Consider the following 16,924-nt stretch of genomic DNA (forward strand, 5'->3'; position numbering starts at 1 on the left):
TTACCCACAGCGCCACCCGCATCCCTAGGTAGAGACCCTAATGACCTTTAAATGCCTCTTAAAATCTTGTATGTTTACCCAAGGTTTCTTGGAGTCCAACTCTTAATGTGGGAGGGGGGGTCATGCACTGCTCAGCTGTTCATTTTTAGGAAATACTGTTTTCATGCAAACCACTTAAGAGATTTTGACAATATTAAGCAGTAGAATTTTAAAAAATAAATAACCCTAAATAAACACGGGAGAAGATACGGTTAGACTCTGCAATAGCAAATTAGGATTCTGTAAAATTCAGTATGTGGAATATTTATATTCTATAGCAGTGGCTCCCAAGTAGCTACATACGTTGACTACCTGTTTTTCAAAAGCCAAGCCACAGACCCCCTACTTTTGGGATTTTTGATATATCTATGGTAGTTTTTGCTATGTGAATGGTGCTTCCATGGAGCACCAACTGGGAACCTTTATTCTATAGAACTGCAGTAAATGAGATGTATGTGGATTCCTTTTTATCACTGGCTCAAGGTGGTGGAAAAAGGGTAACGGTTTGCTTCTACTGATATTTTGCAGAATCTAATTTAATTTTCTAAAATGTACATTTTTGTAATTTTAAATATACATTCCCAAAACAGTTAAAGAACACATTTAGAAATGTTTGGGTTATAAGAAATTCCAGCTGGAAGCTAAGATAACTCGGATTAAACTTGCATGAACACCATCTAATTTCTCTTTAACTGCTACAGAATTTCTAATTACAGACTGCATTTTGCAATGCATACATATGATCTCTCCTATTTTCAATAGTAATATGAACTTATCCAAAGACCTAATTTATTTGCTCATCATATGGGAAGTTTTTTTTAAAAGTACAGTTAATTCTTGGTTTAAGCAGGATTTAATCACAGCTAATTTTAAAGAATTGGCCCATTCCAGCTAAATTACCGTATTTTTCGCACCATAGGGCGCACCGGACCATAGGGCGCACCCAGTTTTTAGGGGGGGGGGGAAATTCAAGAAAAAAAATCTCTCCCCCCCCGCAGCCCCAAAGAGCAGCGTACAGGCTGCACACAACCTCTCCCTGCCGGAGGGGTTGCGTGCAGCTATGGAACAAGCCAAGGCAGCGAGCGGGATGGATCCCACTCACTGTTTTGGCTTCCCCTTTAGCCCCGTGCAGCCTCTCCTTGGCGGAGGGGTTGCGCGCAGCTATGGATCAAGCCAAGGCAGCGAGCGGGATGGATTCTGCTCGCTGTTTGGGCTTCCCCTTTAGCCCTGTGCAGCCTCTCCTTGGCGGAGGGGTTGCACAGGGCTTTCCTGGCTTTACTGGGAGGTGGGGAGATTCCCCCACCTCTCGCAAAACCGGCAGAAGCTGCGCGCACTTTAAAAGGGCTGCACGGCTTCTCCTGGCTTGTGGGGGGATTCCCTCACCTCTCGCAAAAGCCCGCAGAAGCCGTGCAATCCCTTTAAAGAGATCGCGGCTTCTCCTGGCTTTTCTGGGAGGTGGGAGAAGGGACTGATGCCGCCAGTCAGTCCCTTCTCCCTCCTGTGGAAAAGCCCGCAAGAGCGCACGGAGCTTGTGTGCGGCTCTTGGGGGCTTTTCCCGCCTGCCTCCCCCCTGCATTCGTTCCATAGGATGCACACACATTTTCCCTTGCTTTTTAGGAGGGAAAAAGTGCGTCCTATGGTGCGAAAAATACAGTAACTCATGACTAACTTAAGCTAGGCATTGTATTTTAGAAAAATCCCTCGATTGTTGGAATTCCTTTTAGAACACAATTTATTTTAAAAGCAAAACATCACTTAACATAAAAATACTTTATCTACATAAATTACAATAATGATAAATATCATTTTCATGTAAATTTTTGCTCTCTATAATTACATCCAATCAACAAGTAGAAAGAAACCCCATTACAGAAATGATGGGTCACTCACATTACCAAAATGCAATACAAACATGTTGTCTCTTTTAACTTGTTGCATTTACATCATAAATCACGTTAGAAGTTTTTATCTTCTACCATAAAGAGTGAATGTAGTCCTTTGCGAACATTAAGCAATTCTTCTTCATGCTGTGAAAAAAAAGTCATTAAGTTAGGTTTTATTTCTTTTAAAATATTTTAACAAAAGAACTTTGTTTTAAAGTAATGTACAATGAAGATATAATTTTATTTTTACCATTTCCTTAAGGAATTTTTCTTGGAGCCCCTTCATGTCATCTTTCATTAGCTGCATCTAAAATAAAACCAAAAATTTGGTCTATTTTCACTTTTGAATTTCGACTAAAGCTGCAGAAGCTGAGTCTCCTTTGAGACTCTTGAGAGTCCCATGGACTGCAAGAAGATCAAACACATCCATTCTTAAGGAAATTAGCCCTGAGTGCTCACTGGAAGGACAGATTCTGAAGCTGAGGCTCCAATACTTTGGCCACCTCATGAGAAGAGAAGACTCCCTGGAAAAGACCCTGGTGTTGGGAAAGATTGAGGACACAAGGAGAAGGGAACGACAGAGGACGAGATGGTTGGACAGTGTTCTCGAAGCTACAAACATGAGTCTGACCAAACTGCGGGAGGCAGTGGAAGACAGGAGTGCCTGGTGTGCTCTGGTCCATGGGGTCACGAAGAGTCGGACACGACTAAATGACTAAACAACAACAAAGCTGCAGAAAGCAAAGTCAAACCAAATGACTCTATAGTTTTCTGAAATTCTTAGAGCTTCTGTGCTGAGACAGCACAGCTGGAAGATTGCCACTTGCCAGGCAACTAAGGCATCAGAAGTCCCAAGCCGTCTTCTTGCAGTTTCAAAATAGGTTCTCTCATTCTCCTTTGCCTTTCTGTGGCCCTCCATGAACATCAGTTAAACGATGAGTGGAGAACCTTTGGTCCCCCAGATGCTTTCTGGGACTCAGCAACACCTGGAGTGCCAGAGGTTCCCCACAGCTAATATCAAACATCAGAATTAAACTAGGAAGCAAGCATCACTGTTAGCAAAGGTTTCCATAAGAAAATTCCCCAGAAGAGGCCACCTACCATGTTTCACTGTTGTGGGTGTCTGCAAGGCTAAGTTAGCTTGTCTGCTGACTGGTAGCAAGCAAGTGAATCATGCAGACCCAACACAGAGGTGGGTCATAATCTCTGTTGCAACTCTTTTTCAGAATGATTCAGAACTCCAAACACATGGTAGAACTGGGGCAGAATTATTTGCTGCCAGCAGAGATTCATTGAAAGGAAGCAAAGCCAAAGCCACAAGTCACACAGGGAGCTACTTTTGTGGATGCATATGCTGGTCTCACAAATGCCTTTAATTACTTAATAAGCCACGTACCAGTTGCACCCTTCTAAACAACAGGGGGAGGCAGATGTCAGTGCTCCTGCTCAACTGCACTATCTCTGGAAATATGAGAAGCAGGAGCCTGGGGAAGGTTTCATGTCATAATAGCAGAGTAGGTGTTATTGGGGTGTTCCAGACATTATGTTTTTAACAGGTACTAGCAAAATTCAACACAACACATTCTTGGCAACTGTCTTGAAAGACAATGAAGTGCACTTATGGGGGCAAAGTTGTGGCTGCAGAGAATGGTAACTTGTAACAACTGCCTCCTGTGTTGTTTTTGCTGTGTTAATAGCACTGAAGTGACCCCACCTGGTAAGCAAGCCCAGGCAATGTGTATGGAGGTCCTGGGCTGCCCAGATGACAAGATCTCTCTCAGCCTCACTGATGTGGTCCAAAGGAAAGCAGAGCAATACATTTGGCACCAGCTTGGCTGCTGGCTTACAAGACACCATTCAACCATCTTAGGGACTCCACTCCAGGTTTATGCAGGCTTTATTCCCTTTGTCAAACATGTCCTGCAGGACAGTTTGTATGGATTTTTCCTTGGGGGGTCACTCCAGAAATCTTTCTCACAGATAAGTATATCCACAAGGTAGCGGAGGTTTAGGATCAGAGTTTCCCTTCTCCTAGATGGGCTACCTTTCCAGTTTGACCATTTCCAGTCTGCCCATTTCCCTCTACAGCATGTTCAGAAACTGCCTTCTTGATCATTTGGCTCACTATTGATCTCATCCACTCAATCCACCAGAGCCTGTCTTCAAATGCAGGGAAGTCCCTAACTCATTGAGGGTTTGAGATGCATTGGCTTAGCTGGCCAGTCAAAACCATTTCCTGGGGTGTGGCCACTGTTGCATGCTGACAGCTTCTAGGAGCCACAGGTGAGGGCTTAACAAAACAAACAAATGTATACAGTAGTACCTCGGGTTAAGAACTTAATTCATTCTGGAGGTCTGTTCTTAACCTGAAACTGTTCTTAACCTGAAGCACCACTTTAGCTAATGGGGCCTCCCGCTGCCACCATGTGATTTCTGTTCTCATCCTGAAGCAAAGTTCTTAACCCGAGGTACTATTTCTGGGTTAGCGGAGTCTGTAACCTGAAGTGTATGTAACCCGAGATACCACTGTCAAGCAGGAGGAGGTAATATACATAACCAGGGAGCTGAGGCTGTCCTCAGCTACCTGTTGCATTTACTACCTGCAGAAAACACATGATTTATTCAGTCAACTCAGACTGCTGTACTGGTACACCAATTCTCAGGAAAGGTCTAGAATTCATATTTACGGCATCACCCAATTAGCTACTATTGAAATTGGTCGTTGATTTATTTTACTTAATTCTATTTTTAAAAAATAGATTTAGGCCCCCTTTAAGGCAGCATATGAACCACTTTCTAAAAACAATGTAGACACAAGATTACTACTGGAAGGAGAACTCCACCATGAGAGGGCTTTTGTATTTTTCATATGTATTAAGTCTTGTTGGGTATATCTTTTGGGATGTTTATAGTCAGGCATTAAAAGCGGTACACTGTAACTGCTTCCCTTCTGTCAAGCAGGAGGAGAAATTACATACCTCAGATGTAAAAATGCTTTCCTCAACGTCAGCAGTATGGTACATGTTCTTTTCGAATGAAGTTTTAAGATTCTGAAATCTAAGAGAATATAGATCAAAAGACCATTTAAGTATCTTTGCTTTGACACAGGGGAAAAACTTGTCCTCACAAGCACCATGTACTCCTGTGTAACATTAAAAGTAGTTGCAACAACAAAGATGCAATGCGCTGTTGTGCTCCAATAATAAGAAAGCACACTAACCTCTGTTGCTCATTTTTCTTGTAAGTACTAAATGTTTCAAAATGCTTCTTTGAAAAGTTCTACAAGTAAAATAAAATAAAAATCAGTATAAGAAATCATTTTTTTCACATGTGAAACAAGCCTTGCTTTTTTTTACTTATTTTGGCTCTTACTATTAAAATCTGTTGTTTTAACACTATACTATGCTGCTAATTGTGGGGAGCAGGTGGCGCTGTGGGTTAAACCACAGAGTCTAGGGCTTGCTGATCAGAAGGTTGGCGGTTTGAATCCACATGACAGGGTGAGCTCCAGTTGTTCGGTCCCAGCTCCTGCCAACCTAGCAGTTCGAAAGCGCGTCAAAGTGCAAGTAAATAAATAGGTACCAGTCCAGTGGGAAGGTAAACGGCATTTCCGTGCGCTGCTCTGGTTCGCCAGAAGCGGCTTAGTCATGCTGGCCACATGACCCGGAAGCTGTCTGTGGACAAACGGCAGCTCTCTCGGCCTATAGAGCGAGATGAGCACGCAACCCCAGAGTCATCTGCAACTGGACCTAATGGTCAGGGGGTACCTTTACCTATACCTAAGACCTGGGGAAAGGCCTGTAATAAAGTGATAGCCTGCTGGTAGCAAATGTTCATTCACGAGCACTGAAAAGAGTAAACTATTAGAATGTACGGTGACCATTCTATGAATGAAAAGAGGATCAGCTAGGCATGACAATTGTGATTAATCTCGAACTGTTTTTTAGACAGATGAAAGCAGATATTGGGAGACATTTAATGAATAGGAACATTAGTCAAAGTCTTAATAAAGACACTGACAAATTATTATATGTAATTACATAAAATCATCAAGAGGGTTGGTCTGAAAGCTAAAAGATTTTGATTGGTTCTGGATGATGACATTGAGTGGCAAATGCTAAGATTGCTGCGATCCTTTAAGAAGTGAATGGAAATAATGTGTATAATCTGGAAGTGTGCAAGAGAAATTGCTTTGGCTGCGGTCCTTTGCAGCCTCCTAATCTTTGAGACTGTCCCTATGCTCATTTGTATTTCAATAAAGGGCTATCTTCTTACTTGGAGCCTGCATCTTTTTCTGTTAGGCTTCTGGGAAGGATACCTCCAGTCTAGGAACCCCCTTTAAATTTCTCCATGTTCATAAGTACTTTTAAATTCCCTACATTCAAATCACAGCAAGTAATTCAAGTAGTTTAATATTTCTGTGAGTAGAAACACCTACTGAGAAGTCTTTCTCCATATTTCTCAAAGCCTGTGAATCTTTTTCAAAACATTCAAGCTCTTTCATGAGACAGGAATGAAGATGTTCCAGCTGTTTGGTCCTGCAAAAATACAAAGAAAAAGAAAAATACACAATACATGCAACAGAACATTCATTTTTGAGCAATTATTCAATACACACCTGCACTTATGTAACTCACTACTCATTGCATCCAAATGCTGGTGAGTTGTTTTCAATGACTGCTTTGTAAAATTGTCCATTCTCTTTGAGCGGCTCTAAAAACAGAAGAGAAAACAAAAATTATGTCCTGTCAATTCCCACCCCTTCCATATAAGAACCACACACCATTCCTCCTGAAAGGTTTCCCAAAACGATGCTTTAAAAACCAGAACTCTGAAAAAATATACTCCAGCTGCCATTTTAAAAGATTGCATGAAAGCAAAGTGACAGATTTATCCCCTGGAAGCATTTCATAAGCAATGACAAGCACATGGAAGGCCAGAATATTCTGTACTAGAACACAGACAATGAATTCTCTTTTCTCTCTTTACCCTGGCCTTTGACATCTGAGATATGCCTTTTCAGAGCCTATCCTACTCCTGTGATTGTAATCTGCATTAACTGTTTGAATTTTAAATTGTTGCAACCTGCTTGGTCACCTGCTGTTGAAGGGCAGGTAACAAATTTAGTAACAACAATTCTGCTTACCCTCTTTGGTGGGTGGCATGGCAGCATCCCACTGCACCCAGCCACCTCAGCCAGATCCCCAGGAAGCAGTTAGAAGCTCTCCCACTGGCCGGAGGAAAGGTAGAATTGAATCCAGTTGTAGATTGGCCAATAGCAGCTAGACCAAAAGGCGGGCACTCTGAGGGGCGGGCCTGACTGAGTCTGTCATAGGAATTCCCTCAAGGCTGCTCCCAGGGTATTTAAAGAGTGCAGCCTCCATGCCTGGCACTATGGTCTTTAGTTAAACTGCATCCTACCCACCATGGGGGGTAATACTATTTTGAGCTTGCTATTGATTACGATCGGTTGCTGTATTCGGGGCTGGGGGGGGGGTTGTCCTTCAGGTCAATTGGCTGACCTGGGGGTTTCACCTACCTCATAGCAATTGTCACAACTTGGGCGGATAAGGCATTCGGTTAAGCCTTAGTTATTGGTTCAAATGGATATTGTAAGCCTTCTGCCTACCCCATCAAGGGAATGGGGTATACTGTTAAAGGGATCCTGGAGGAGGTACTCCTGTCAAGATGCCCATTCGGGGGCTAGGGACACTGCACTCCTCAAAAGGCAGTCATCAACCTATTTGATGAATGTCATAGGGCTCCCTCACCAACGATTTACCCCTGAGGAGAATCAACCAACAGGCAGGATTTGGCCTGAGCTAAAGCCACTTACATATGTAATCAATAAAGCTGTGGCCGGATGTGAACCAAAACGATTGTTGTCACAAGTGGTCATTTAACACTGCTGCAGGGTGATGGATCACAGTGCCTGGGCACGCAACAATAATGATATTTACAGAGGACTTCTTGGAGAGCAGGATAACTTCTGCTGTTATCTGGAATATCCCCATTTGTAATCAAAAGCAACCCCCAAGTCTATATGTAACCTTCTTCTTAACAAGACTAAATATTCTACCAATAAAAGGTGTGCGATATTAGGGATAAATAAAAAAGACTCGCCTGTGTTTTCCTGGCAAACTCCTTGCAAACCTTCTGACACATCATCCCTACACTTGAACTGTCAGCACTCCAGATTTCTCCATCAAATGTAGACGCATCATTGATGGACAAAGGAGACATGCTCTCAGAAACTAAAAAATAAAAAATATTTATGTATCATGATTCAGATGCCATCTATTATATACTCTTATCACTATGGATGCACTTCCTAAGATATATGGTGCTTATTCAAATAACTTCAATGACTGCCCCTTCCCATATGAACTGATTTAGACCCTGCAATCATAATCTGAGGCCCTTCTATGTGTGTCTACTCCATGAGATGTCTGGAGGGTGGCAACATGAAGATGGGCCTTTTCTGCAGTGATTCCTCATTTGTAGACTGCTCTCCCCTGGGAGGCTCACCTGACGCATTCATTGCATATTTTCAGGCATCAGGCAAAAACTTTCCTCTATAACCAGGTGGCTTTTAACCACCTCTGGCCTTTCAGATGTGGATCTTTCTTAATGTATTTGCTTTCTCCTTTGGTTATAATGTATCTATGTGGGTATTTTTGTTTGTGTGGTTGGTTGTAAGTTTCTTTGGGCTGCCCTGGGCAAAATAAAGTGACTAACAAAATAAGTAAATAAATAAAATCTTAACTAACGGCAACCTAAACACTCTTTCACATACAGCAATTTATTGGTATACGCATATACGGTACATGATAAAGTGTAAAGATCGTGCAAATGTTAGATTGTTAGAAATGTTACATTAATGACCTCAATGCATGGTGCCATACATATCAATCCAAGACCTGATCAAGCCCAGACCTGCTTAGCTTCAATGTTACCCTAAGCCAATTTTGTTAACATATCCCCATTTTGGAAACATATTGCCAATCGTGACTTTCCAACATATGTATGAAATAGATGGGTATGTTACCATCACACATAGCAGCAAGTTTTCCCCCTTATATTCATACAGAAAAACAATCATATGAATGGCATCCAATAGAGCCCGTTTAGACGTTCAAAGAAGTAGAGGGGGAAAAAGCTAATACTGTTATGCTCTTCAACAAAATTTGCTGGGAAATTCAAATGATCAATTTGTATTTGCAGAAGATGTTGTTCCACCTTTCATCATAAGGTGGCACTGTATATCAGAAGCATTTGACAAAGACTTGGACTTCTAATTCTAAAGTATTCCTCTTGCAAGAAGAGGAGTGTGTGTTTGATGAAACTGACTTTTGCAACAATTCTTTAATCTTGCAGTAAACCATTCTTAGGTTTTCATTTTGAATTGTAACCATTCACTATATATTACGATAACCACAGCTGTGAGTGTAATCTATGTATCTCACATGATGCTATGATGTAAAAATGCAAAATTACAAGGGTATTTTGAAAATATATATTAAGAACACATGCACTGCAACAGCGATGGTCAGAGCAAGATAGAGTTACAAGCACTTATATAGTTTCTGACACTCCCTGTCAAATAAGGAGGAGGCACTTAATTCACAGTAAGTTTCTTCCCTATTAACAGAGACTTCCAGTTGGGATTCCATAAATACTTTACGAATACCCAAGGCCTTAGAAGTTCCAGTCCCCCCCCCTTCTATTTCAACTGAATAAAACTGCTTTGGAAACTCTGCCCAGTTTCAGAAGCCATATAGCTGGGTGTGTGGGAGAAATATATGTTCAGAGCCTCCTTGAGCTAATAACTAGTTCAGTGGTTCTTCAGAGCCCAACTTTTATTATTTTACTTAAATGCCTTTTAATATTACAGATGAAATGACTGAGATGGGAAAGTTGAGATGTGTGTACATTTTACACCATTTCAAAGAGCAACTTCAGTTCCAGCTGACCTTTACAAGTGCTATTATCTGCTTTAAATAACTTTCTAGGGAGCAGCTTTCTTTTTCTTCCCTCTCTTTTAACTCCTTCTTCATCAGAATCACTTTCAGTATCCTCACAGTACAATCGTTTGAAATTAGTATGTATTGTAGGTCCTAAGACAATATTTAAACAAATGTTATAAACCACAGCAATAAAATACAGCATTATATAGTTGTGCTCAATTCAATACCTAAACAGCATGTAAGGGTGTGCATATCACAAGACACAGAAGTGCTACATAATTTGTTTCTGCAGCTCCTTGGAGCTCAAAAAGTTCATTATATTTAGTTTGCCATGAGAAAGGGGGCATATAGCAGTATTCTGACAAGAAAGAAAGTGCCCTCGGGAATAATGCAATGATTTGCAATCATCCACTTAGAAACTTAGCGAGCCCCAATTTTCAAACAATATGCAGCTACTTTTCTCAGACCATGTAAAATAGACAGCAAGAAATTAAAGACTTTCCATTGTCTATATAGCAAACTACAGATCTGCTGCTTATATTTTTTTTTCAGAAAGCAAAATTTACAAACCAGATTTATGTGTGTTAGTAAGAGGTTCCGCATGCCATAGTTCTTCCTCACTTTTGCTAGGTGTGGATAATTGAGATGGAGATACAGAACCCTAAAAATAGTTGCATAATGTTAACCAAATGTTAAATCAATTTGTAAGATTACCTTAGATTAAGCTAACATGTGAATATTTAACAGACAACATAAATGAAAAATTGCCAAAAATACAGTTGCTCCAATACTTTAAAATTAATTTTCAACAGTTACACTAATGTGCTTTAGAAACATATGGCATAATCCAGCTACAGTTAAGCACTTTTAAATTCTATAAAATGCTTAAATATCTCTCACTGAAATAATTGGAACTAAAAAATGTTGGCTGGATTGTGTCCTGTGAGGCCCTGCTCAGATCCCCTTGTATTCAATAGGGCTCACTCCCTAGCAATTGTGTTTTGAATTTCAGTCCAAATGTAGCTTTAAAAAGTATGGTATGTAGAAATAAATGTTTGCTGGGCTTATAAATTTCAAAGGCAAATAGCAAACAGTTTGTGCCTTTCATAAAAACAGGGGGAAATGTAGTATAGTATTTAGAATTTGCATTGGCCAATTCTTTTTGACTGTTTCCACAACAAAATGTTCAATCTGAAACAATGAAGAAATGTATTTTCAAAAAACAATAACTACAAGAATAAAAGAACAGTAACTACAAGAACAATAACTATAACAATAACAGCAAAAGAGAACTATTTCGCCACCAAACGCAACAATTGCATTGGATATCATGTACCTCTTTCCCATTTTTCACAAGGTTTTCAGAAAGATCTTTCAGTTCTATATCAGATGATCTGTTTAGAGAGTAATTTTGCATGCTAATTGCTTCAAGAGTGCCATATTTGTCTGCTACATCTGCTTTTTGGACACTGGTGCCTTTTCTTTTTGTAGTGGAGGGACTAAGGTTCAGCTACAAAGAAAAATGGTTTTTGGTAAATGACTCTAAGGAAAAATACACATGCAGATTTTTCCAATGTGTAAGATCACTGAAGGTTGCAACCTTCAGAAAACTGTTAACCGAGAAGCTTGGTTCAGTCAGAATTTTGTACATGCCTTGGAACTATATTTTGAATGGCTCTGAGCAATGAGTGCAGTACTATTTGAAGTAACACAGAAGGCAACATTGGTTTAAGCGGACTTTATCTCATAGTGTCAGCTGTGACTAGAAAGGATAGTACAGAACCTTTGTTGTATCTTATGCAAGCATACATATATTCAGCCCTGGGGCCTTCCTCCAGTAAGTATATTCCACCAATAACTAGATTATATCTAAATTTGCATTTCCTGGGAAAGTGCCACCTCCCTTCATCATGAGAGACACCTCAATAACCTCATGCTGTTTTTTGATTGTCCAGAGACCTCTTGAGACCTTCCTGTCACTCTGCAGTGAGAAAGTTGTATCAATATGTCTGGTAATGACTCAGTACTTGGAAATAATTAACACTCAATATCGCTTCTGTCTAGAACTGTCTTTAAGCCTGACAGGAAGCTTCTTTGCTGTAAATGCATATCTTGCTGATGCCCAAACTGTTCAGCCTTTTGCCCAGAATACTGCTCTACTCTGCTCTGTTTCAAACCTGCTCCAATGGATGCTGGTATGAGACTCCTTCAACCTTGGCTAGATTTCTTATCCTTGCCTTCCTGCTCCTCAACCAAATGTGCTATTTTATTTGGAATTAGTCAGGCCCCTTGTGGGAAGCTCAAGCCAACTATTCCAAAAGGAAAGCTTTTTCTAATTCTGGAATTGTATCAGGCGGGTTCTTATCAGTCTTCCCATCCTAACTTAAGCAGGTTGAGAGCCTTCTAAGAGAGCACAGGAACTTTACTTTGCAAGCTTAATGTAACTGTAAATACCCCAAGACAAATCAAATGATTTGATGCCAGGAACCCTGGACTCAGTTGTGACCATGTCACTGCAGGTCAAGGCGAAATTCAAGAAACAATGTCTCCTTAACTCTTCCTTCCCTGGGATGTAATTATTAAGGTTACAGGACATGTAATATGGGTTTGGGTAGTCTGTGCAACTTGTAACAACTGTCTTGCTGCTTTACTTGTCTGTACTGGTACTTCAAGCAGCAAAGCCATTTTACTTATTACTCTCCACTTATAGCTAAATCTTTGTTTTCTTGATAATTCCCCTAATTAAGAAAGACTGTGTTGGCATTTCTAAATTGATAGTAGCATAGTGAAATAACCACTGTGGTGTGAGACTGTCTCCAGATAAAAATAACTCAAAGTTGTGCCTCCATTAACATGTAGTAGATGAGGGTCCAAATGTATGTGTGAACAGACTTATGAGCAAATTCAGTAGTAGGCAGGGGGTAAGCCCACTGAACTCAATGCGGCTTACCTGACCAAATATGCTTACGACTATGCTGCAAGTATATATGGAAAATCAGATTAATCAAATAAAAAAATGAAAACACCATAGGAAAAAAATCACTCCCTTCCTTATATACATATACACAATATACATATATTGTGACCACTAGAAGGAGAAATGAGATTATAGGCTTTTCTATACTGTGTGTTACATCATTTGTATTTTAGCAAAGGCAAAGTAAAGACAGCTGTAGTAACCTACTTTGTCTAATTACTAGGGTATTTTTTGCTGTGAACCACCTTGAAATCTATGAATGAAGGACAAAATACAAATATCATGAATAGGAAGAATAAGAAGGTTGTAATCCTACGCACATGACATTGGGAGTTAGCACCGCTGAAGTCAATGGGAGTTACTTCCTAGCAAACATGAATAGGTATGGCCTCTACATATCAAACTAATAGTTTTTAATATAATATCTGAATTAAGGTAATTCTTTTTAAAAATACTCCATATTTACCGAAGGAATTGGACTTAAAACAGGTGACAAGTCTTCAGATTCAAACATCTGTGTTTGTTCCTTTTCAGGAAGCTGCATTAACTTATCCATTTTCACTAGAGCAGACACATTTTTGATATTGCTCAAGGATTCTTCCTTCTCAGGTGTGTGAAGCAAGGATGACAAAGATGACCTTCTCTCTGAAATATGATCAGGAGATTCCTCCCTTGTTCCCTTCTGCCAGCCTAAACAAATAATAAAGGCATAATTCAACATATTGGTTTGTTCATACACAGCATCTGACCACTGAACACTTAAGAATGTGCTTGTGCAAGTCTCAGGCTGTGAACTCTCCTCCCCAACCTCAACCCCCGTTCTAAATTTCAACTGCATATTCATGTTACGTTCTACTACAAACTCATGAGGGAAGGGAAGCTATGGCATGATGAATATATGAAGCTATCTAACACGCAAAGCAACCACTCCATTCCTCTAGTCTAGTCCATTTTATCTTCTAGCAGGCAGCAACTCTCCTGAGGCTCAGTCAGGGATCTTTCCCAGTCCTTCTTTTGAACTGGAGATTTCTGTGATCTCAAGCATGTAAAACGTGTTCTTTCATTGTACAGAAACACAGCAAGCAATCTTATAACACTGAATACCATTAGTCCATCTGGTTCATATGTTAAACCATATTTTAAAATAAAACACTTTCTAATGCAAACAAGCAGCATGATAGTGTGTGATGTTCAGTAAGCATCTGATTTGCTTCTCTCCCATCCCTGCCTTTGCCATGCTGGGAGGAAACAAACTAGAGCACTGGGTTACTGCTGCATGTGAACCACTTTTGTGATTTGTTTCTTTCCAAACAAGCCGCAAGTGGAATCAATTACTGCTTGTGGCATGTTTAGGTGCAACAAACAATGAGTGATGGCTTGCTCATAATGCTAAGCCAGTACTTTGGATACTTCCTTCCAGTGCGACAGAAGCAGGGGAAGAGAAAAGTGGACACTGCTGAGCAGTGTGCACCAACACTCTGCTTCTGCATCTAAGGCAAGCCACTGACTGGTAGTGACTGTCTAGCGTTTAAGACAGATGTCTTTTCCAACACTACCTAAAGATGACTAGGACTGAACCCTGATTCTTTTTTAATGCAAAGCATGTGCTCTGTCAATGAGCTATGTTCATTTGCCTTGTAACTATCACCCCTCTCCAGTGATAACACATTGCATTCCTTGACACAAAATTCTTTTCTTGCAGTTTTCTAATTGTTTTCTTCCAGAGATTTTACTCACCAGACATTACACTTTTCATCAGAAAAGCACAATGACTTACCTAGACTGTCAGTAACAGAGTAGGTGAATTCGTTACCTCTGTTGCTCTCTTAATTTATCAGATCTAACATCTAAGTCTGGCAATTCAGAGGTAGCAGGAAAGAAACAGTAAAGAAAGTACACTACTATAAAAATCTAGAATTACTTGAGTCTAACAGATACCCAGTAGCTTTTGGAGGGTAGCCTGTGTTGCGTAGGTACCAGTAAAATATCATTTCCCCTTCAGCATAAATTGTAGGTTTTCAGCAGCTCTCAATTATTCTTAGAAAGTCTGCCCCCACCCCCAGCCTACAGAAATTGGTTGTTTTCTCTGAAGTGGTAGGCAGGACTGCATCTAGAAGAGGAACATCAAGCCATGTTCTCCAAATTAAGGCATCTGACAAGAGCTATTAATAGGTGTCTATCCAGTGAATAGTTTCCTGATGGTGCCCCAGCTGCAGAATCACAGTGTTAAGAGATGTATGGCAACAAAAATCACAAAAAATCTTGCTGGGTTTCACTGTTACAGTTTAATTTTAGTTATCCCAAAACTGTTAAATATTGCGTGTTATAAACCACTGTTAGGTTTTTTTTTTGTATTTTATGATTATATAATTTTATAATGTTTTAATGCTTTGTTGTACCAGTATGCATGTATTTAAGTTTCAGTATTATATTACACACAATAACAAATATACAAGTAAAAATATAAAACTTACCTCTCAGTGTCTCAAAAGAAGGTAGGCTCTCAGATGAAGACAGTGGTGATAACTCCATTTGTTGTTTCGGCACATTATCTTTTGATTTAGTGGACTTTTTTACTTGTTGTACCTGTTTTATTTTGGTCACCTCACTGGAAGCAACACACTGTTGTACCTTTGGTTGATCGACAGCTTTGTTTTTCATACTTTTGTGTTCCGGCTGAAAATACAAAAACAAACAAACAAACAAAAACTGACACATTTCACTAGATACTAAGCACACTGAAGATTTTATGCTGGAAACAAAATTAATAATTAAAATATTAATTCAAAAATATTGGGCCAGATTCATTTAATGAGCCTCATCAGTGGAAGCCCTGCAAAAAGACTTCCACTTGTACAATGGGCTTTTCCATCCTTCCCCCAAAAAACTGATTTGGCAGGGGTGTGTGTCAAAAGAAACCTCAAGAACAGCACACAGGGCAAGAAGAAGGGGGGAATCATTCTATCTGGCAAACTGAAAGGCTTGCACTGATGGAAAACACATCACAGAGTGACAAGGAATTCCACTCAGTGTTTTACCATTAGACAAAGTAGGAATCTAAGAGTGTAACTGTATTTCTATCATGCTACGTTTGCCCTAGTATTTTTCCGGTAGCATTTCAATTTCTCCTTCTTTAACCTGGTACTGTACTAATATTCACACATTTCTCTGCCTTTTCTGTTTCCCTTCTCCTGGAACTACAATCTATCATGGGCATTTATTTGGTGCTTAAAACGACGATAAATTTGTACAATTACAAATTCAGAGTGCTAGGGAGAAATGGGATCCTTACCCTCTGCTAAAAAAAAATGTTTTCTATTTTTATATTATTACAGCTTAATTGTTTAAGATCAGTTAAGGGCATTTCAACATATTTACAATTATTTTTATTTTACTAGGGAGTCTTTAAAATGCAAACTCTAACAGAATCTAAAATAATTAATAATGCTGCACAATAAATTACAACTTACACGTTCTTTTAAAATGTCTTTCTTAGTTAAGTGTACTGATTCCTCTTCACTTTCAGTTGATGAATCTGAGAGTTCTTTATAGCGTTTTTTAGCTAGTGCTGCTTTTCTGGGTTGTCTTGATCTGTTTGGTGCTGCTTTCCCCACAGTATCATTACCACATTGATTGGTAGAAACTGGTACCTTTATTTATTCCAACAATGTACAAACATGTTAGTGATGATTTATTAATTATCTGGCCAATGAGCACATTCAGAATTTTGAGGAAGTGACATGGGGGCCAACCACAAAATGTGAGGTCTGTGGAGGGCATGGAATAACACAAAATGGCTCCCATATCTAAAACAGTCTTTGGCATGTCGCTAGTAGCAGGAAAGTATAACAGAAGTAACGGGAAAAGGGCAGGAAAGGCTAAGGTGAACACAAGCAAAGAAAACTAAATCCTTGCTTCTACCCCTTTTTAATGAGGAGAAAACAGGCAAATCAATGCATGGAATTCATTGAACAGGAAAGACTGGTAAATCTTGAGTAAAGATAACAGGCCAGAATAGGAGTTCAAAGAAATTATAGGTCTGCTTCAAGCAAGGCAGA

General features: G+C 39.8%; 2 protein-coding genes across 6 annotated transcripts in view; one reads left to right on the plus strand and one right to left on the minus strand.

Moving 5' to 3' along the window:
- The window catches only part of PHACTR3 (phosphatase and actin regulator 3), a 217,469-nt gene extending 216,606 nt beyond the window's left edge, over positions 1-863 (plus strand). For all 5 annotated transcript variants that reach the window (XM_082226126.1, XM_082226122.1, XM_082226124.1 and 2 more), the window contains one exon: positions 29-863. The gene's annotated coding sequence lies outside the window, so the exon portion shown is untranslated. The remainder of the gene's footprint in view (positions 1-28) is intronic.
- Positions 864-1,794: 931 nt separating this feature from the next.
- SYCP2 (synaptonemal complex protein 2) overlaps positions 1,795-16,924 on the minus strand; it is a 45,273-nt gene continuing 30,143 nt past the window's right edge. Inside the window, exons 32-44 of the mRNA XM_082225792.1 lie at positions 16,337-16,516; positions 15,341-15,542; positions 13,333-13,556; positions 11,226-11,399; positions 10,460-10,550; positions 9,896-10,039; positions 8,046-8,176; positions 6,541-6,635; positions 6,361-6,460; positions 5,143-5,201; positions 4,901-4,979; positions 2,173-2,229; positions 1,795-2,066 (exon numbers count right to left, since the gene is read on the minus strand). Of these exons, the coding sequence (XP_082081918.1) occupies positions 1,995-2,066; positions 2,173-2,229; positions 4,901-4,979; positions 5,143-5,201; positions 6,361-6,460; positions 6,541-6,635; positions 8,046-8,176; positions 9,896-10,039; positions 10,460-10,550; positions 11,226-11,399; positions 13,333-13,556; positions 15,341-15,542; positions 16,337-16,516 (1,608 nt within the window). The 3' untranslated portion in view covers positions 1,795-1,994. The remainder of the gene's footprint in view (positions 2,067-2,172; positions 2,230-4,900; positions 4,980-5,142; positions 5,202-6,360; positions 6,461-6,540; positions 6,636-8,045; positions 8,177-9,895; positions 10,040-10,459; positions 10,551-11,225; positions 11,400-13,332; positions 13,557-15,340; positions 15,543-16,336; positions 16,517-16,924) is intronic.

This window comes from Podarcis vaucheri (assembly GCF_965113315.1).
Source record: "Podarcis vaucheri genome assembly, chromosome: 6".
NCBI classification, from domain to species: domain Eukaryota; kingdom Metazoa; phylum Chordata; class Lepidosauria; order Squamata; family Lacertidae; genus Podarcis; species Podarcis vaucheri.